Source organism: Rhinolophus sinicus, chromosome 16 (assembly GCF_057876585.1).
Source record: "Rhinolophus sinicus isolate RSI-liver-muscle chromosome 16, RSI-T2T, whole genome shotgun sequence".
Classification (NCBI taxonomy): domain Eukaryota; kingdom Metazoa; phylum Chordata; class Mammalia; order Chiroptera; family Rhinolophidae; genus Rhinolophus; species Rhinolophus sinicus.
The window spans coordinates 19,187,407-19,210,271 of record NC_142516.1 but is presented as its reverse complement, the minus strand read 5'-3'; the positions used below and the strand labels follow the sequence as shown (position 1 = coordinate 19,210,271).

General features: G+C 37.6%; 1 protein-coding gene and 1 long non-coding RNA gene across 5 annotated transcripts in view; one reads left to right on the top strand and one right to left on the bottom strand.

The window, feature by feature from the left end:
* Positions 1 to 21,508, top strand: part of KIAA1958 (KIAA1958 ortholog) — a 135,817-nt gene extending 114,309 nt beyond the window's left edge. For all 4 annotated transcript variants that reach the window (XM_074330837.2, XM_074330835.2, XM_074330836.2 and 1 more), the window contains one exon: positions 11,640 to 21,508. In XM_074330837.2, coding sequence (XP_074186938.1) covers positions 11,640 to 12,446 — 807 coding nt within the window. In that variant the 3' untranslated portion in view covers positions 12,447 to 21,508. The remainder of the gene's footprint in view (positions 1 to 11,639) is intronic.
* On the bottom strand, positions 5,528 to 17,510 carry LOC148754972 (uncharacterized). The gene is made up of 4 exons (XR_016019197.1): positions 17,406 to 17,510; positions 16,848 to 16,967; positions 8,215 to 8,330; positions 5,528 to 6,209 (listed from the first exon to the last, which is right to left on the bottom strand). It is a non-coding gene; the product is annotated as an uncharacterized LOC148754972 (long non-coding RNA).
* Positions 21,509 to 22,865: the final 1,357 nt, after the last annotated feature.

The window sequence follows — 22,865 nt, the reverse complement described above, 5'->3', positions numbered from 1 at the left end:
CATAAAACTACCATACAATCCAGCAATTCCACTCCTGGGCATTTATCTGAAGGAAATGAAAACGCTAACTCCAAAAGATATATGCATCCCCCATGTTCATTTAAGCATTATTTACAATAGCCAAGACATGGAAGCAACCTAGGTGTCCATAGATGGATGAATGGATTGTAGTATATATATACAATGGAATATTATTCAGCCATAAAAAATGAATGCAATCTTGCCATTTGCAACAACATAGATAGAGCTTGAAGGCATTATGCTAAGTGAAATAAGTCAGACACAGAAAGACAAATACTGTATGATCTCACTTATATGTGGAATCTTTTTTTAAATGAACTTACAGATACAGAGAACAGATTGGTCACTGTTAGAGGCAGGGGGATGGGCAAAATGCGTGAAGATGGTCAAAAGACCTGAGGATGTAATATACAGCTTGGTGACTATCGTTAATGATACTGTATTGTACTCGTGTATTTGAAAGTTGCTCAGAGAATAAATTTTAAAAGTTCTCATCACAAGAAAAAAATTTTTTAACTGTATGTGGTGGTGGATGTCAACTAGACTTACTGTGATCATTTGTATAATATATACAAATATCAAATCATTATCTTGTACACCTGAAACTAATATAATACATATATAAATTATATCTCATTTTTAAAAATAAATTTAAAAAGCAAGACCCAAAAGGATCAAATGGTTTTCAAGGAACTGTTAACAAGCTTAAGAATATTTACTTATATGAATATAAAATTATCCAGAACCCAAGAAATAAAATTCACAATGTCTGACAACTAAACAAAAGTTATCAGACATGCAAAGAAGCAAGAAAACATATCCCTGATCTTGTTCCCCGGAATATGTCATCAGTTTGGCTCAAATACAGGTTTTACACTCTAAACTCACCCTTTTGCAAATCAAATTCACCTTAGGGATGACAATAAAGGTAAGTAACACAATAATGTCATTTTTTTCATGTTTTTATTTGTAGTTACTTATGGAGCCGTACTGACTAGCACTCAACAGACGACCAATTGATACATACACATACATTAATTTGATCAATACATTGTAAACAGATTGCTGTCAATTGGCAGGCTGCCATGACTTTAAATCACAAATTACTTAGAGAAAAAAACTCTTTCTTATAAATTTACAAATTCAAGGTAAGTTAAATGTCGATATAAATGAAGCCGATCTAGAGAGTATCCATTTAGGAAAAAATAGAATTGTTCCGATTTTACATATTTTATTACATACCATACACAATGAGAAAGACACTGCATCTCATCAACACATTTTCATTTTAGTCTGATTCTTTGTTAGTAAGCATTTTATAGGTTTTGCACTCCAAATTCACCCTTTTGCAAATCAAATTCGTCCTTTTGCAGATCAAATTTTTCCACAAAAATGTTTTCTTAATCTTTGTAATAAAAATAAGTCCGATGTTAAATTATTGTTAAAATTAAACATTTTATTGCACATATTTAATAATAAACATAAAATATTTATTTAACATCAGAAATACTTATTTACTTACTATAGCTTCATTTATAACGGTTCTCCTACCACTGCCCATGGTAATTTCATATACATATTCATAAAATAATTATGAAAATCTGTAGGAGTAATAGTTGCAACAGAATGATTAATATAATAACATCTACTAAATGTTCATGGCTTGATGGATCAGCCAAAATATTTCTTGTGGAGAACTTAATTTTTGAAAAACTTTTTCAATGGGGTTCATCATTGGAGAGTATGGTGGTAGAAATAATAAAATGTGTCTTGTCTGACCAACAAGATCACGATACTTCCTGGGTTTTGTGGGGGCTTACATTGTCCAAAACAAACCACACTTCCTCCAGATTATCTTCATCCAATTTCTGCAATAATCCCTGAAGAAATTCACAAAAAAATATTTGAAGTAACCGTTGAATGTGCAATTACTTCATGCCACACTATTCCTTGAATGTTTATTGCTGCAATTGAGAAACATTGCATCCTCTAACCATTGGCACGGTCACACGACCTAGTGTATTAACTTTTTTTTTGGGGGGGGAGGGGAACAGGACTTTATTGGGGAACAGTGTGTACGTCCAGGACTTTTTTCCAAGTCAAGTTGTTGTCCTTTCAGTCTTAGTTGTGGAGGGTGCCATTCAGCTTCAAGTTGTCCTTTCAGTCTTAGTTGTGGAGGGCGCAGCTCAGCTCCAGGTCCAGTTGCCGTTGCTAGTTGCAGGGGGCGCAGCCCACCGTACCTTGCAGAAGTCGAACCGGCAACCTTGTGGTTGAGAGGACGCGCTCCAACCAACTGAGCCATCCGGGAGCTCAGCGGCAGCTCAGGTCAAGGTGCCGTGTTCAATCTTAGTTGCAGGGGGCGCTGCCCACCATCCCTTGCGGGACTCAAGGAATTGAACTGGCAACCTTGTGGTTAAGAGCCCACTGGCCCATGTGGGAATCGAACTGGCAGCCTTCGGAGTTCGGAGCACGGAGCTCTAACCACCTGAGCCACCAGGCCGGTCACTGTATTAACTTTTTATTGCGCCTTAGTTTTTCAAAAATTTAGTTCTGCGCAAGAAATATTTTAGCTGATCCATAAACGATGAACATTTAGTAGGTGTTACTAATCATTCCGTTGCAACTATTACTCCTACAGATTATCATAATTATTTTATGAGTATCTGTATGAAATTACCACAAGCAGTAGTAGGAGAACCATTATAAATGAAGCTACATATAAGTAATAAGTATTTGTACGTATTTTGTACATATACGGATTCCATAAGATGTACATATTTTGATTCCATTAAGACGTTTTTATATAAATCCAGAATATTTTTTTCAGACCCTGTAAATGGATACAACATCACCTACTGAATCAAACTCCAGAAGTCCACTGCCAGCATGTTTGTGCCAGCGAATGCAAGTCACATTGTCGGAATCATTCAGATCCAGATCAAGAAACCCCGTTGTTCGACATAATAATCCACCTATACACAATTGTATCAGTAATGATAAAAAAATAATGTTTTAGGGGCCAGCCCAGTGGCTCAGGCGGTTGGAGCTCCATGCTCCTAACTCCAAAGGCTACTGGTTCAATTCCCACATGGGCCAGTGGGCTCTCAACCACAAGGTTGCCAGTTCAATTCCTCGACTCCCACTAGGGATGGTGGGCAGCGCCCCCTGCAACTAAGATTCAACACGGCACCTTGAGCTGAGCTGCCACTGAGTTCTCAGATGGCTCAGTTGGTTGGAGCGCATCCTCTCAACCACAAGGTTGACAGTTCAATTCCTCAACTCCCGCAAGGGATGGTGGGTTGCGCCCCCTGCAACTAGCAACAGGCAACTGGACCTGGAGCTGAGTTGCGCCTTCCACAACTAAGACTGAAAGGACAACAACTTGACCTGGAAAAAAGTCCTGGAAGTACATACTGTTCCCCAATAAAGTACTGTTCCCCTTCCCCAATAAAAATCTTAAAAAAAAAAATAACGTTTTAATAAAATGTTATGAAGATGGTAGAACGGTGAATGAATCATCTGAAATCTCTGGGATTAATTAAAATATGGCATAGTCCATTATTAATCAGTATAACAAAAATGGTGGTATATTGATAGAAAAAAACAGTGGTAAGAGGAATATGAAATTAAGTGCATCGCTATTAAACAAAATTGATGAAATAATTGAGGAAAATCCATGCATAACTTTAAAGGGAATTCGTGACAAGATCCTCAAATCTGAACATGTGGAATTAAGCCTAAATTCCATTAGGAATGGACTGAAACAATTACAGATCACATTAAAGTATGCATCATTATAAATTGATCGTCGACACTCAGAGAACAATTGAGATGCGCAAAGTGTACACATTGAGTTTTTCTCGAAATGACCCCGAAGCAAGACAAAAAATAATATTCATTGATGAATTGGTATTTAATTGCCATCTTCAGCAAAAGAAGGTGTGATAGAAAGTTAATACACCAGCTCGTGTGAACGTGCCAACAGAGGATGAAATGTTTCTCTAATTGCAGCAGTAAACATTCAGGGAACGGTGTAGCATGAAGTAATTGCACATTCCACAGTTCCTTCAAATATTTTTTTGCAAATTTCTTCAGAGATTATTGCAGAAATTGGATGAAGATAATCTGGAGGAAGTGTGGTTTGTTTTGGACAATGTAAGCCTCCACAAAACCCAGGAAGTATCGTGATCTTGTAGGTCAGACAAGACACCCTTTATTATTTCTACCACCATACTCTCCAATGATGAACCCCATTGAAGAAGTTTTTTAAAAAATTAAGTTCTGTGCAAGAAATATTTTGGCTGATCCATCGCACTATGAACATTTAGTAGATGTTATTAATCATTCCATTGCAACTATTACTCCTACAGATTGTCATAATTATTTTATGAATATATATATGAAATTACCATGAGAAGTGGCAGGAGAACCATTATAAGTGAAGCTATAGTAAGCGGTGGCTGGTTAGCTCAGTTGGTTAGAGTGTGGTGCTAATAACACCAAGGTTGCCAGTTTGATCCCCGCATGGGCCACTGTGAGCTGCGCCCACCTTAAAATGAATAAATAAATAAATAAATAAATAAATAAATAAATAAATAAACAAACAAAATAAAGGAGAATTATTTTAGAAAAAATAGATTTTTTTAAAAGCAAAGCTATAATAATAAGCATTTCTGATGTTAAATAAGTATTTTATGTTTATTATTAAATACATGCAATAAAATGTTTAATTTTAACAATAACATTAGATTTATTTTTATTACAAAGATTAAGAAAACATTTTTCTGGAAAAATTTGATCTGCAAAAGGATGAATTTGATTTGCAAAAAGGCGAACTTGATTTGCAAATGGGTGAATTTGATTTGCAAAAGGGTGAATTTGGAGTACAAAACCAGTAAACTCCTATAAAAATTCAAAGCAAAAAAAAAAAAAAAAGAAAGAAAGCACATCCCTTAAAGAATGAATCAATTAAAACCAACCCAGAACTGAGATGGTTTTTAGAATTAGCAGACAGGGCATTAAACAGTTACCATAAAGAAGATAGACAAAAAGCCAATAAGCACATTAAAAGATGCTCAACTTCGTTAGACATCAGGAAAATGCAAATCTCAACCACAGGTGATTCCGCTTCATATCCAGTAGGAAGGGAAGATTAGAATAAAAAAGACACAACAGACAGTAACGTGTTAATTGAGGATGTAGAGAAACTGGAACCCTCATAGCTTCTGATGGGAATGTAAAATGATGCAGCCGCTTTGGAAATAGTCTGGCAGTTCCCCAAAAGTTAAATATAGAGTTACTCTATCACCCAGCAATTCCACTCCTATATACCCAAGAAAATTAAAAACATATACAAAAACTTATACACAAATACTCACTGTAGCATTATTCACAATAGCCAAAATGTAGAAACTACCCAAAGGCCCATCAACAGACTAATGAATAAACACCATGTGGCATATCCATACAATAGAATATTATTTGGCAATAAAAAGAAATGAAGTACTGATACATGCTTACAGCATGGATAAATCTCGAAAATGTTATGCTAAGTGAAATAAGTAAGGCACAAAAGGACAAATAAGTATGATTCCACTTATGTAAAGTACCTAGAATAGGCAAGTTCATAGAGACAAAAAGTAGAATAGATGCTACCGAGGGCTGTGGGTGGAAGAAATGTAGAATTATTGTTTAATGAGTACAGTTTCTGTTTGGAATAACAAAACGTTCTGGAAATGAATACTAATGATGGTTACACAACATTGTGAATGTACTTAATACCACTGAATGGTTCACTTATAAGTGGTTAAGGTGGTAAATTTTATGATATACATATTTAACCACAATAAAAAAACAAATCAATAAAATGTAACTATTTCACCTTCATCACTGCTGATTTTTAAATTCACCTATTCTCACAGACCCCCATCACCATTTCTTCATCCTCACTTAACCTTAACCTTTTCTAGGCCAGAGGGTCTTATCTTCCAGTCACTGTGGAGACAGTTGTCTGTTACTGGGAACCTTTACATTTCCTTGTAGCAATCCATGAAGAAGCCTCGTTTCTCCGCTCCCTCCATGGCTTCGATAGCATATACATCCCAGGTGATGAAAATGTCTCGACTGTCCAGTAGAGTGCGCCTTATCACCACTTCTTGGTACTAGTATTTCTTAGTTTCCTCTGTTATCTAGAAGAATAATGGGTGAGGAAGAAGATATATTTCAGTCTTCTGTAATCTACTCACATGGGTCACTCAAATATTTTCAATAATAAATTCTTAATGGGGAGGCCAAGTGGCTCAGTTGGTTAGAGTGCAAGCTCTGAACAACGGGGTTGCCAGTTCAATTGCCACATGGGTCAGTGAGCTGCACCCTCCACAACTAGATTGAAGGACAATGTCTTGGAGCTGATGGGCCCTGTAGAAACACTGTTCCCAATAAAAAATTTTTTTTTAAATGATGTCAGTATCTTAGAGAATTAGCCAATATTTAGTTAAAAGAAGAAATTGTGGTATCAAGGCGCATACTCTTGAACCTCACTTCCTTAGCCTCAATGCAAGATATTTTTAGTCTAGATGTGTCTTTAAAGATAGATATACTGGCAGCGCACAAGGTGGGTAACAGCACTTGATCGTGATTTGGCAGCTGGTGAGCCTCATATCTAGTTGTTTCAGGAAGAAAGCAAGGAGTCAGTTCAGACTTCCAAATGTCATCTAAATAAGCTGAGTATGCATTGCCAGTCTCACTCTACACTCCACAGTCTACTGTGTGTGTTCAACTCAGTGTTTTTTCCTTCACAAGTGTGACCTAATTCTCCCTGATCCATCTCCCTCAAGGTTGCTATCTCATCAATTTCTATATTCCTTAGACTCATTCAGAAAATAGAGCATCTTGAAATTCAATACCTATCTTTCTGAATAAAGTAAAATTTGCTAACTGTCAAAATGAAGTCATTTTTGTTGTCAGCAGTGGTTACTTCAAGGTTCATTTTGTTTTCCTTAATAATAGAGTACTTACAGTTCATAAGCATTTTCTCTGCTTTCTTCATCCCCCTAGACGAGATTATTACAAGGGGAAGCTTGAGGCGTTTTCCAAAAGTAACTCTTGGTTTTACTTGTCTTAAAACTTGATCAAGTTTCAAGGATTACTGCGTAGTTCCAGAATTTTGGAATTTGCCTAACAAGTCAGTTTTTTTCTTATTTTCTTTCCCACATGGACTCACCTGCCCTGTGACAAAGCTCTTACTTATCTTTGGTCATTTTTATATCAAGGAAGCCAAGTGTATAGTGAATTTTGAGACGGTAAATCCATTCAGGGTAGCTAATGAAGGACTATAGTTTCTTGCAATGACTTTATAACAAATTGAAGACCTTGGTAACCTGGAGTAATAATCACCAAGCAAAACTCAGACTGAGAAAACTAAGGAGGCAGCCAATATGGGCCATAATGAACGGTTTCTTGTGTGCAAACAATAAAAATTTTTTAAATTTTTCCAGGAATTGCTTTTGCTGTGATTTTATGTTGAAACTTGTGATATTCTATGTAAATCAGAAAAATGTTCTGCATCGTAAGTCAGGTGGTTCTCCTGAATCCAAGGCTAATTCATTGATTTAACCCATGTTTATCAATTCATTGGGAGTCAATGATATAGTTCAGGCCTTCTGGTATGTGATGAAGACCCAGTCGTGTGCAAGACGTACTTCTTGCCTTTAAGGAGCTTTCAGTCCACTTTGAGAGACAGATATATAAATAGATAAAAGGCTGTGTGATACGGAGAGAGCCATAATAAAATTTAAATTAAGGTCCCAGGTGAGAGAGTAATTTTGCATAGGGAAGCTGGAGAAGCCTTTATATAGAAGGCAGAATTTGAGCTAGATCTGAAATAATGGATAGAGATTTTCCAAATAGAGAAGGTTAGAATAAAAAGCATTCTAGGCAGAGGAAGCAGCATGTGCAAAGACTTAGAAGCATAAAATGGCCTTGTGGTTTCTGTGAATGGCACAAAATTCACCAAGGCTGGAAATAGAGGACAAAAAGAACAGACTGTTAAGCTAGAAAAATAGGGTGTGTGCCAGTTATCTATCACTGTGTAACAAACCACCCCAAAACTTAGTGGCTTAAAGCAATATTCAGTTTATTTGCTCATGATTCTAAGGGCTGTGCTCAGCTGGGTGGTTTTTCTACTGGTCTTACCTGGGAGACTCATGTGGGTGCAGTCATCTGGATATTATTAATAGATGGGAGACAGCTTGTCTCTGCTTCATGTTCCCATGGTCTAACGAGGCTTCCTTACATGGCAACATCACGTACTACAACGAAAGCAGAACCTGTAAGAACCTATTAAGTCAAAAGCAGATGAAAGCAAAATCTCTTGAGGCTAAGACTTGGAATTCATACATTGTCACTTAGGCCACATTTTATTGGTCAGAATAAGACATGGCCAGCCCGGATTCCAAGGGTGAAAAATAGATTCTGCCTCTTGATGGGAGGAGGAGCAAAGTCATGTTGCAAAGGGATGTAGGAACACAGAAAGAGAGGAATTGTGGCTATTTTTGCAAACAGTCTACCACAGAGTGAAGCCAGATTGCAAAGAGTTGCAAACAAGGTAAACAGTTTGGAATTTATCCTAAGGGCAACAGGAAGCTATCAGAGGTTAGTTTTTGTTTGTTTTGTTTTTAAGTACTAAGGTAATAAGATTTTCTGCTCAGAACCCCTTATTTAGGAACCATTCCTCTCCTACAACCCCCAAAGTTATTACAGAAGCCATCATGCTAGTACGATGGCCCATCTTTTGGTCAGTTGTTTGGATCAGGAGTGGGCCATTCAGAATCTTCCTTGGATTTTTTTTCTACAGATAATGAGAGTTGGTCTCTTGCTAATACCTGAAGTCTACACCTGTAAACCTTGGGGAGTGCTAGGTGGCTGTGTTTGGAGCTATGTAAAGAAAGCTGCTCTGCACAGAGAAGCAGAGATGAGAGAGGGAGTCCTGATGTCCTTGGAGTCCACTAATTCTGATGTCCCTTTTGCCTAGGCTTGTTCAACTTTGGTCTGTCTCTCGCAACCAAATTAGTCCCAACTAATACAAAGAGAAATTAACACCTGCACATAGGGAGTTGCAAGTGACAAAAATCTGAAACCAGCTGAGTTTGGGTCTCATGGTTATTAGGAAGTTATTTTAACTGATTTTTACTGGTATGTAAGAAAGCTGTTGTTTTTTATATATTGTATATAGCTACCCTACTCTTCCTGATGGCTTTTCAGCTGAATCTCTCAGTTTCTTAGATCAAAGATCAGCTTATCAGAAAACAATTATATTTTGTCCTTTTCCTTTCCTGTATACTATATAAATACCTGTGTGTGATTTCTTTTTTTTGTCTTCCTGGTTGGCTAGAACCTGCAGAACAGTGTTATATAATAGCAATGATATTCGGCATTCCCTTCCTATTTCTGACTTTATACAAAACGGTTCTAATGTTTTCATCTTGGGTATAATTTTTATAGTTCTTATCTGTAAAATACTCTTCATCATAGTAAGAGGATTATTTTTCCCAATCTACATTTAACGTGAATTTTTAAAAATTTGAAATGGAGATCACATTCTTTCAAATAAAGTTTTAGTATTTATCAAATTCATGGTATTTCTCCTTAATATGTGAATAAGCCAATTATATTAAAATATTTCTGAACTTTGAATCATTCTTACACTCTGATGTAGTATTGCTTACTTGTCTTGATGTAGTATTGCTTTCTTGTAGTCTTAAATGTGATTTGACAATAGAGGCAGTCCTTATTTTGCGAGGTACCATGGGCATATCAGAGCCATGCCCTTGCTTTGCACGGTTCCAATGTGTACACATTTTATTTAACATGGTACTGTGCAAAATGAAAATTGCCTCTATTTTACTGAGGGAAGTTTACATTTATATTCATATACTGTGCTTCTTTTTTTTTTTGGTATAATATCTGTCAGATTTGGGTTAGAAAAAAATGAAGAACCTTTCTTTTTCCTCTGCTCCAAAGCTGTTTAAATACAAAAGAAAAGCTGGATCAACTTCACAGAGCCATCTCTGTAGGAGTGATTTACATCTTATACAATCATTTCACTCTCTGCTCTTGTTTGGGGCTACTCAGATCTTTTACCTCTTATTGCACCAACTTGGGTAATTTAAATTTTGCCAGGAAATTGTTGAGGTTGTCTAGATTTTCAAATTAATATGCATAAAGTATATGGTATTTTTCCATATTCTTATATCTATTCATTTTCTGTAGTTATAGTCATTCTCATTCCTAGTATTGTTTAAAAATGTGTTTCCTTTCCTCTTCTTTCTCTTTCTCTTTCTAGAAGTTTGTCAACTTTATAGGTCTTTTCAAAGATTACATATTTTCATTTTTTATCTATTCCAATTTATACATTTTCTAGCTTATTAATTTGTTTCATTTTTATTGATTCATTCTACTATTTTTGAGTTTGACTTTTCGAGCTTTTTGAGTTGAATAATGTTTGCTTATTTTCAATAAAATTTGTAACAGTGATTCAAGACTATGATGGTGCTGGAGTGTTAAAGGCAACATCTCATACATTTTGATGTGGAATATGTTCAGTGTGGTTCATTTTAAATCTGTAATTCTGTTTTTGTTTTCTCTTTGACCCAAGGGCTATCAGAAGAATAAATCTTACCTGTACAGTTTCTACCTTTAAGACATTTTTTTTCTTGAGACTTGCTTTTTGTCCTAGAATGCATATTCAAGCCTGAATTTACTATGAGCGAGGTCCGGTTTTTCTCTCTATAGCTCCCTCTTGAAAATAAAGCTTTCTTACCAGCCAAGCGTCCTCCTCCTACCATACCCAAATAAGGAGCTCTCTCTAAGTGTCAGTCTATTTATTAAGTTTTTCATATATTTTGAACAAATACTGATATCTAAAGCCCATGGATCATTAAGCCAGAGATATTTCCAGACCTATTCAAAGAAATTCAAGTGAAAATTCGAGGATCATTAACCTGCCATGCAAAGTGGACTTATCAGTCATCTTTCCTTACAGCACAATGTTTAGTGCCAGCAGCACCAAACAATATGTGCAGATACCAAGGAAATTAATGTTGGAATGATTCCGAATTTGATTAGTTCAAGAATTCTTCAGAGAGGATCGTTGAATTTTATTGAAGGGGAGGGGACAAAATGATTTGCTAGAAGAGAGAAGAAAGAGCTTTCCAGTGAGGAATAGTGAAAGTTATAAAGGCTGATAATAATTATTATAACATGTGTATGTGTATATATGTATATATGTGTGTGTGTTCATTACTATTTACAAACCCTTTCACGTCTGCTACTTTAAGCATTACAGTAATCCTTTGAGAAGGTATGGCTTATTATGTCCCATTTTGCAGCTTGGAACACTGAGGTTTAAGGAGATTCAGTGGAGCCAAGTATGGAACCTAGATCTTCCAGCTTGAAGTTCACTGTTCTTTCCACTATGTCATGCTAAGGAGTCAACCCTCTAGAGGCCACAAAGTGTCTTGTCTACAGTACAGCCCCTGGTGAGGATTAGGAGAAGGAAGGAGGGGTCTGGCTATTTGGGTGTCCTCAAATGTGTAACCTCAGTGTTTGTCTCATTTGAGATCCCTGCAGTGAAGTTGAACGAGCTGCTCGAGAACTTTTATGTCACCGTTAAGAAGAGTGACGGCTCAGACTTCCTGGCCACCTCGCTCCATGCCATTCGCCGAGGCCTGGACCGTATCCTGAAGAATGCAGGTGTGGGCTTCTCCATCACCAGCAGCACCTTCAGTTCTTCCACCAAGAAACTCAAGGAGAAGCTGTGGGTGCTGAGTAAGGCAGGGATGTCAGGTGCCCGTTCTCGCAATATCATCTACTTCTCCCTCTCCGATGAGGAGGAGATGTGGCAGGCAGGGTGTCTAGGGGATGACAGTCCTATCACTCTCCTGTCCACCGTGGTCAAGTACAACAGCCAATACCTGAATATGCGGACACTGCAGGAGCATGCAGATCTCATGTATGGGGACATCGAGCTGCTCAAAGACCCACAAAACCAGCCCTATTTTGCTCGGACAGACAGTGTCAAGCGGGAGAGTCGGAGTGGGTCCACCAGAATCTGTCATGGGAAAATCTATCACGAGCATTCCAGGGGACACAAGCAGTGCCCGTATTGCCTCCTCTACAAGTACATGTACATCCACCGGCCACCCACCCAAATGGAAGCCAAGTCCCCTTTCTACCTTACCGCCAGGAAGGAGGCCATCGACATGGGCAGTGTGTGGTATGAGGAACAGAGGATGGGACTGCGGTCTCTTCGGGGAATTGTCCCGAACTTAGCCAAGAAGGTCAAGCTGGAAAACTGTGAGAACTTCACCTTCGTCTCATTTACTCAGGTCTCTAGGAGGCTCGGCTCCCACAGCTGCTGCCAGTGAGTCTCCCCTGGGTCCAGGTCTCTGCCCTGCTGCCCTGATAGGCGAGAGCTCCCTCAGGCAGCCACGCCAGGGCTCTGAGGCAGCAGGGGACGGCTGTGACTTCACAGCCGGGCCGCTTTCTGTCTGTGTGACCCGCTACTGCTTTGACTTTGGGTGTTCTAACTGAAAGTAGATGAGTCTGAATCATTAGGGTGTTTTTTCCAAATGTGTGTCACCTTTGTTAAATTATAGAATCTAATACAATGTATAATTGCTACAGACACAGGAGCAAGGAAGTTCATTTTATCTAGTGCCTTTTTAGCACAGATTTTCTCAAAAAAAAAAAAAAAAAGGAAAGAAAAAAAAGAAAACCGTTTAGTCATTTTTTAAAATCCCAGTAGCCTAGTAGCTTTAGAATGTTATGAAGACTGTATACACTTTGTTGAATTACACCCACAATAACAACTAGAAAGAAAGAGGCAGACATGTTAACCATTTCCAGGAGGAAAATTGCACTTGACCCTCCTCTTTATATTGTGTTGATGGATGACTTGGTTCTGCAGAGCAAACACCTGTTTGGTGGCAGATTGTGGAGCTGCACTCAGTCAGGCTCTCAGCACTGGGAGGAACTTGATCTCTGCACCAGTGGAGACAATTTGATGAAAAAAGATTAATCCACCAAAAGGTATTTGTGAGAGGAAGGTTTCCAGTGACCTGGATGGTTTGTACCATGAGGGAATTTCCAGTAGTAAAAGAAGGTGGCTTAGAAAAGCGATCTGTGATCAAAATGTGAAAACCTCCTGAAGCAGAAGTGCCTACGTTTTATTTGTCAGCATCACGTGAAAGCTCTTTTCATTTGAACATTTTTTACAGTTTGCTGTTTTTTTTTTAATGTGTTCTTTGTGTCATACAGTTGTTCTGTCAGCATATAGCACTGGATTTGTAAAAGAACTAAAGGTCATTTTTCAAGCTGAGCCAGGAAAACCCAACAAAACAAGCTGCAAAGGAAACAAATCCGAAAATGTGTTTATTAAAGCGCTTTGAAATATGTTTGTCCAAGTATGACTTTTTCAGCCACAGTAGATGTCATCATTTTAGGTTGGCACCAGTGCTTGGGACACGGTGATGTAGACAGACTATCAGGTAAGCACACCCAGCATTAAGGACATAGTTGTCAGAATCAGAGGTTGATGATAGGTTATTAATGCAGTTTGAAACCATTTCACTCAGGTAAAACTCAACCTGACCATATGCTATGGAAATGTCAGCAACATTTTCTAATGACTACTCTGAATGAGAAGTGAAAAAGGAGCCCAAAGAGTGCTAATTAATAATTTCTAGGGATCTTTGTTTTGTATTTGAGGAAAGACTGCTACAACTTTATACTGTTGTGTTTCTTGTGTATGCTTTCAAATTCAAAATTCCAATACAATATATACTGGAATTGCGGGAGTCCTGAAATCAGTCTTTTTTTTTTTTTTCAAAACATCGTTTTAGTATTTATTTTAATTAATTGTTTTTTAAAAACTATTCACTGGTCATTGAAATATGGAATACTTCCTTTACCAGAGAAGACTCAACCAATGCTGCCTTAAGGGTTACTGTAGTTCCCTTTTTAGTTTCTGCACATTTATCATTTTGTTTACTAGTCGATCTTTCCTGAATATAGATTAATTTTGGTGTCTCCATCTGTATATAAATAACAGGTAATAATTAAAAATCATTGTCATGACTTGATATTCCATACTGTTTTATTATCTATAGTGATTTTAGGGTTTTGAGTGAAAAAGGGACACAAAACATTATGTACAATTTCCTTTAGTTGGCTAAACACCCAAAGGATATTTTGTTTGTGGAAAGCAGATGGTCATTTTTTTCTTGTCAGTTCTGTACTTAAACAGAAATAGAATCTATGTGAACTACTGGGCAGAGCCTGCAGCCTAATTAAATAAAACCTCCATTATTATTTTAAATAGACTCAAGAAGAAACTGCCATTAGGAATCACTGGCATCTTTGCAGATTTTAACGTTTCCAGAAGTAGCAATAACTGATCTAGAGGTTGTAATCTTTCTGTTGGTAGTGGCTTTTTATCAGCTCAATAACCATCTCTGCCTCAAATTTGTTGCTCATTACCTATTTGACATAGTGTAAATCCCCAGACTTCTGAAGTGAATGATTACAATAAAAAATCAGGAGGTGGAATCTTCGCTGATAGCTGATGAAATGAAAGAACTGTGTCTCAGCATCCTGACTGCCGTTTATTACATGCCTCCTTGGGGATTAGGAGTGAGAAAGAAAACGCATACATCAAGTGCTATTCTGCGCCACCCATTGTCCTAGGTGCTTTGTCTGTTATGTATTTGTGTATGGATGTGTATGTTTGTATGCACACACACACTGTGCGTGTGGTAATGCCTAGTAAACCTGCTAACACGGCAAAGCACGTGTCCATCTCTATGGTTGTGTCCATCATCAGAGGATGTGCCAGGGGCAGGGTGGCTAGCTCCAGTCGGTGTACAGCTAAGGCAGTTGTTCTGTCTTTCCAGTCAGTTCTAAACCATAGCCCCTGGGGACTCCATGGTCTTCTACTCTTGGCCTAAGCCAGGAGAAAGGAGAAAGAAGTGGGAAGGTTAAGAGTGTTTTCCCCCTGACCTTTAGTGTTTTGTTTTTTGTTTTTTAACTCAGAAGTCAGAGTGAATATCAGGAACTTGCAAGTTCACCTACGCACAAGTTGCCTCTGGCTCTGTCAGGAACGGTGGTGCTGTAGGTGTTGGGACAGGACCTGTGGAGTCCTGTGAGAGAGCTCTTGCCCACAGCACCTCTGCATCTGCTCTAAAGGGAGCCCTGCTTGCTTGGTACCTCCTCCCCGAATCTAGCAGATCTCCCCGTGGAAGTGTATTCTGCCAGAGATGCAAGGGCGTGAGCTTCAGGGTATGATTCAATTAAATAGAGTTTAGCACAGCACTGGGCACATAGTAAGCATGCAATAAATGTTAGCTATGTTAGTTACAACTTTTGGTAATAGTAATAACTAATATTATTCAACTAATCTGCATTACACCACTATTTCTTCCATTACGGAGATTCTCTCTCCTTTAAACTGTTAAACTTGAAGAGGAAACCATACCCGATAATCTGGTCCCACTTATGCCCATAAATTCTACCTCCAACACAGCCTAGCCCTGATACCTCAGATACAAGCAAAAACAAGTAAAGAATGGAGAAACCTTTAGAAGCTTTATGAGAAAGATTTCCATTGTTTAGTGTGTTTGCAAAGGGGAATAGTAGGGAAAAACCTAACCAAAATTGTGAAAGAAATGGTCCCCAGGGCCATGTGGATTTCCCAGCTTTCCTTGGGTTATACACATGCTGTATTAGTCTCCCCTGACTGATAAATGGTGTTTAAAGAAACGTGGGATTCTGTTACTTTGATTTTGATTTTCATTCAGCCTTACTAAAAGCATTAAGCACTATTCCACTTCTCAGCATGTTCACAGACAGTCGTTGGGAGAAGGTGGATAAAATAATCCTCATGAAGCAGCTGAATGAAGCCTCTTGCTATAGTAGAAAGGTTACTAGACGGGGAGCTCCTTCACTACTCACTTGGCAAATTCTGGTCTCACTTTCTTCAGCTGTAAAGTGCGGTTGTTGGAGTGGATTGTCTCCAAAGTGAATAACGCTACCCTCCTGCAAGTCCTCAAGGCCATACAGTTAGGAAGGGGGAAACTAGGAAGCAAACAAAACTCCTCTTTCCTCAAGGTCTTAGAGTGAATCTCCTAAACCAGTACTTCTCACGAAACTTTAGTAATAACAATTTTCTTGAATTTTCAAGTTTCACAGCTTCTAAAATTATTTTGCTGTCTGTAGGCAGCATCATGTTGATTATTTTTCCGTGTAGGCTAACACTGACCGCATTGTGACTACTTAAATAGAATAAACAGTATTTATTATGTTTTTCAAACATGCACCACCTTGTTCCTTTTATTGAAATCTGCATTGCTAAACCGTTTGGAGCTACTAACCAGTCACCTTTAGGCATCAATAAATGCAAACGGTGAAGACCTCCAAGAAGAGTTACCTCATTTTCTCCATATGAGCTGCCATTCCGTCTAAGTTAAGACCCGTACATATTTAGAAGCTGTAAACAAATAGCCCTGAACAGAAAAATGCATTGAAAGTTTCAAATCCATATATATCTTTAAATGCTTTTGCTTTGGGGGTGAATTTTTAATGTTCTGTATTAAAAGAGAAAACATTCAATTGTTTGGGCAGTGTTCTTAGGTGAAAATCTTCATTGTACTTTCCCATAGTAATTAACCATCTTAGCAAAAACGTAAATGGAGGGAGAGGTTGGTGGTGACCTAAGGCTAGGCTCCCTTTCTGAGAGAGGAGGAGGCCATGTGGGATGATAACTAACTTACCTCTGGAAATTATTCTGACGTCACAGATTTCCCAAAACTCCTTTAAGGGAGGCTGCCCATCCTTCAAGCCAAGTTTGCCCATTATTATGATGACCCTGAGTACTTCTAGTTCTTTACAATCTGAAAGATCCAGAGTAGTTCCCCATGTTTAGTTATTGATCAGAATCAGACTTTTATGCTGAATTAAAATGCTTTATTATTTATGTAATACAGCTCATGTAGAAGTTAATAAATAAATATTTATGAAGTCCAAAAAGTGATCACTGATTATATTTAGGTGCATATTGCATCCATTACCATTAATAGCAATTAGATAGATCCCCCCGCCCTGAGTGAGATGAGAATGGGCTTAGTCCTAAATATTTTGTGGTCAGTACAACTGATTTGATTACTTTATATTGAATGGTAGTTATTGTTCCTGATTTATTCAAATAAGTTTCCAGAAGGTTCATATTTGAATAATACTGTGGTAAGTGCTTTCCCACAGCTGTCTCATGTTCTCATGTAATTCTCACAACAGCTATGCAAGGTAGGTCTAATTATTCCCGTTTTGCTTACTGAGAAACGAAGGCTCAGAGAAGTCTAGTAAATTTCCAAAGTCTCGCAGAACTAATCAGCTGGAGCACGTGTTTGATTCCAGGTCTTCTGACTCCAAATCCAGTGCTCAATCCATTAGACAAAACTGCCTTCTTAAGGCCCACAGAGGTCCACTTATCACAGAGCTTTGAAAAAATTAAACAGTTTCTATTTGTTTGGGAAATATTTCTTAAGCCATACTGTGTCACACCTCTTACGTACTCTTACTAATTAGTGGTATAATTCAGTAGTTCCTGGAAAGCCTGATGGTTTTCTATGAATGAGTACACCATTTTCTGCCTACTAGGATTCTTGTCTTTATCCAATAAATAATTTGTATTACCCATTATGTACCTTAAAGGGCACACGGTCATGCCACTTTATTCTAATAAAAGTCAAGTAATTTATAACCTGCATCTGTTTTGATATTGGCATCACAGCTTAGAATGTAAAGGGCTTCCTAATTAATCTATGTCACAACTACATGCTCGGGTTTTTTTACTTTCGCTTTTTACTTCTGCTGTCAGAGGATTTTTATAATCTTTAGGCTTAAAGCACCCTCATAGCAAAATACTTACATAGTCATTTATTTTTTTATTATTCTTTCCTTTATCAGGGCATGTTTGTTTTCTGCTTTGAAAATTAAAAAAAAAAAAAAAGATATAGGTAACTCTGATATTGTGTAGTCAAATTCACTCATTTTACCAATAAGGAAATTGAAGCCCGAGAGAGTACAGGGTCCATCCAAGGTCAGCACGACAATAAGTGGTAGATTCAGAAATAGAAAATTAATTTAGAACTCTTTCCTGCATACCATGGCTGGGAAGATTGGGATTTTTAAAAATTAATGGATCTGCAACTGACAGAATGACATCTGGTTATCAGAAGCCCCCAGTGAGCTCCTATCTTCCCAGGGAAAAACACAAATACCCGGAAGAAGGCCAAATCTCAATTCTGTAATCTAGAAGGAACTGGAAAGTTTCTTTATCCCACCCTCCCTTCCTTCTCCCCACCCCGCCTCCTCTTCATTCAGCCCAAGGCTCCAAGTCGTCCTAAGGCTCAACCATGAGAAGAAAGCAGAGAGGCTCTGTATAGTGCACGCTAAGAAGATGAATGCCCTTCAGGTGAGAGCAGAAACAGTAAATAACTAGGTATCAGAACATGGAAATGTGATTTTTTTTTTTTTTTAAATGTATGATGTTGGTTCAGAGAGCCAGAAAGCCTGGTAATAGGAAGACAAAGAATGCCACTTTTAGCACTTTTAGAAAAGTGCTAAACTAGAAACTTAACTTGGAAATCTGTACATCTCCTTACCACCAAACTCCATACGTACCTGAAAGTGGGATTTGATAAACACTCAAGTGGACAGACAGCATAACCAAGGCAAATACTGGGTCTGGGAAGAAAGGACCACATTTAAGTATGAATACAGAGAAAAAAAGTGAAATGGGGCATGTGTTTAAAATGTGACTGAACCAAGGAAAATGGATAGCTTCCAAAACATTTGATAATGATAGTGGTCTACTGCGAGAAAAAAGAAAATTTTAGGATTCTTTTTGTGATCACTGAAAAAAGAGTTGCTTCTGTGCAGCAATACTTATCTCAAAATGGGAGTGGGTTCAGAGGAAAAGGCAATAGAATAAAATGAAAAAGAAGATATTAGGTTGGTGCACAAGTAATTGCGGTTTAAAAGATTAAAAATAATTGCAAAAACCGCAATTACTTGTGCACCAGCCTAATAGATTAGAAAGAAAGATTTCAAGGAAGGTGAAAACACAACATCAGATTAAAATCCTTATTGGAAGCAGAAAAGATCAATACTGATACTTAAAAAAAAAAAAAAAAACCCTCAATAATGTGAAGGACAAACTTAAGATTTTTTTCCTAATGTTCTTTTAAAAAAAAAACCACAAGAGATGAAAATAACCGGGAAAGATAATGGATATGGAAGACTGAACAATAGCTAACATTACTGATATTTGCTTTCCTGGTGAGAAAGACTATTTTGAGAAAAAGTATCAAACTATAAAAATGAAATATTTCCTAAACGGAATGAAAATCTGTGTTTGTAGATTGGAAGGACTCACTGTATTCCAGGCAAAAACAAAAAAATTAATTTTTTTGAAAGAGATTCTTACCTAGGCACTTCATGGCAAAAATTTTAAACTACAAGGAGAATGAAAACTCCTGCAGGCATCCAGTCAGAAAGTAACAAGTTGCCTATCAGAAAACAAAACATTCTGGCTTCAGATTTCTACCCTATAGCACCAAATGCCAGGAAACAATAGGGAATTTTGAGGGGAAAAGTTGTGACTTTGGAATTTGATACATGTTTTGTATGTTAAGATACAGAAAATATTTGTAGATATGACAACATTCAAGAAATGAACCATCTCTATACCATTCTTATAAATTGTACTGCAACCTACAAAGCAATTTTGCTTAATATCATAATTTCAAGGGACTCTGGGGTATTAAATATAGATCGTTACCCACTAGAAGAAGAATATGTATGCTTTTAAATAGATAATAACACTAGAAGCTACATATCTAAAAGTTCCCAAAGTCACATAAATGGGTTAAATTAATACAAGAAAATGTACCTAAGAATAATTGCCATGTCATAGCATCATATTTCTTCACTTTTATTACTGAAGTAATGTATGATCATTATAGTATAAATAGAAATTCAGATACATCTTTTACAAGTAAAATTTAAATTGCTCTCAGTTTTTCCCACTACCATTTAAAACACTATCCTGAAAGAGTCCCTTGCTTTCACGTGAGAGAAGGGGTGGGGGGTCCCATGTGCTTTTCTACTCTTCTCCAACTCAGAGCTAACAACAATACGTAGGTGCAAAATTAGAAAATTACAGAATATATAGCTGTTTTAGAAAGATCAGAGATGAGGAAAAGGAAACTTGTTTTAGAATACAAATGCAAGAGAAGTTCAGATTCAACAGCGGGAAGCGGGCCTGGGGCAGTGAAGTACTTTCCTTAGCTGTACTTGAAGTTTAGGGAACTGTTTGAATTCAGATACTAAGGGAGTAAAAGCAGTAAACACCACCACCACCACCACCACCACCAGTTTAGTCCCTTCCTGTGTCTAGTAACGTCAGTGTTAGAACTGAAGCTGGGTTGTTGTTTTGTTCTGTTTTTGTGTGTGTTTTTTCATTAGTTTGCGCTGGGAGGACCTGAAAATACGCAGGAATGTCCAGTTTCTTCGGCCTTAATGCTCACTTCCCTCCTGACAGTCTAAAGGTTTTATCGGGCAAGTTGTTTTGCCAACTTAAACTCGCAATTACGTTGTCAACAACACCAGCACATTTGCTTTAAATTTAGCAATAGAATAGTTAATGGATTGCTTTGCGTTTGCTTGGCTTGTCATTCTGAAGCACAGCAAACCTCTTCCAGATGGAGAGAGTCTCTTCGGGACAGAGTCCAAGTATAACCTTTCCAGGGTCTCCCCTTGCGTGGCTGTGACTGACAGAAGTCTGTTCACTTTAACTGCTTAGATGAGAAACCCAATGCTTGTACTTAAATTTTTAATATTTTCTATGTGGCTGTATGTTCCAAATGATCGCAAGAAAACTGTGCCCTAATGTTTTCACTGTTCTGGATGTTTGGGGTTTGTTTGTTTGTTTAATGTAGAGGATAACCATTTCTTAACATTGGAAACATTTGGAATGTGATAGCGGAAATGGTCAGTAACTTAAATTATTTTTTGTTGTTGTTCTATTTTCAACTTTTTTTTTCTCCCCCCAGTGATGCCTGTACATGTTCACACATGAGTGTGCACATGGGCACACACGAGTGGGAAAGCACATGTCACACCTATTTTCTGTCTTAGAGTGTCGAGTTGGATGGCATTTTCTTGTTTAAGGCCAGCCCTCTAGCTGATAGTCTAGTCGAGTCTGTTAACAATTTACAAGGTTCTGGGTTTAAAAAAAAAGAAGTCATTGTTTTTTGGTTTGGTTTATGTACATGGAGCTTGATGTTTAACCCAGATTTTTGAAAATAAAAAAAAAATGTTAATGTATATTTTATGTCTGTTTTATTAAAATAACTTAGTTATTTTAACTTAATCAGCGGTATGTATGGTTTCTGAATGTTTCTTGTTTTGGTACCACATTCCTGGAAGTAATATTTTCCTTTGAATATTGCAAAATGTTAGGACATTTTGAGCTGCTCTATACTCGTATTCTATGCTTCTGAGCTAATGCTCTGGGTGAAAGAGTTCTGAACGACTCTCGCTCCGGTTCTCCAACGTAGATTTCTTCACTGGGCAGGCTGAGAGCCCATTCTGAAAGCTCTCATGTAATTGGATACATGCCTCTAATTAATGTTTTTTTCCTGCTCTTTAAATTATTATTTATGGTTTTTGGAGAGTACGTTTAATCCCAAAAATCTTTTAAACTAGATATTTACTGCTTTATATATACAACAGCTAAAACCATTCCTAAGAAGTAAGTTTCTGAATAATACTTCCAAATGAGTGTAATGGGGACAATGGTGAATAGATGACAGGTTTCACTGACAATTATTGACCCTCAGGCAAATTGACGCTCTTCTTATTTTTCTACTTAGAGCAATAAGTGTTCAAATTTTAGACACATGGACCAGTTTTAGAATTTGATGAAAGTTATAGACTTGTTTTCCTCAGGAAAATGTGTATAGGCATACAACATTATACATGCATTAAACCGAGATTTAAAAACTCTTATACTTGCTTTTTTAAAGAATTGTCTTTTTGAGATATGTTCTAAAATATTTACGGATTTGCTTCAAAATAATTCAGAGACGTAGAGTAGGTGGAGGTGGAGATGACATACAAATTGGTTTTGAGTAGAAAATTGTTCAAGCAAATCGATGGGTACTAAGAGTTTGTTGCACTCTCTTCTGTTCTTTGGCTTATGTTTGAAATTTTTTTATAAGACAGAGTTAAAAAATAAACACACAAAAAGCTCCTCTACTAGAAATTCCACAACCCTTCTCACCGATCTCAGAATCTTCAAGCTGAAAGGAAGGACCTGAGAGATGAGCGTACTGGCAGCGACAAACACAGATAAAACCCTCCAGATTACACCTGAGGTAGATTTTCAGGTGAGAAACGCTGGGTTGTAGCAGTAATGGCAAGAACTAGTGAAATTTGAATGATTACTATTGCCATGACTTCATTTGTACCAACCAGATGGGAACACATTTTGTGCTCTCTCTTTAAGGCAGAAAGTAGGTCTGTGGACATCTTGGGGGTTGATTCCAGCAGCCTTAAGAGAGCTGTAGTTAGGACATTGAGATGGGAGCCTGTCGTGGCGGAAGTACTGTGAACGCTGGTACACTGAGCCAGGAGGTCCAGGGGCCTCAGCTAGCGTATGGCCTCTTGGACAAATAGTCCTGAGGAGTTGCTACGGAAACTATGTGCTACCAAAACCTTGAAAGAAG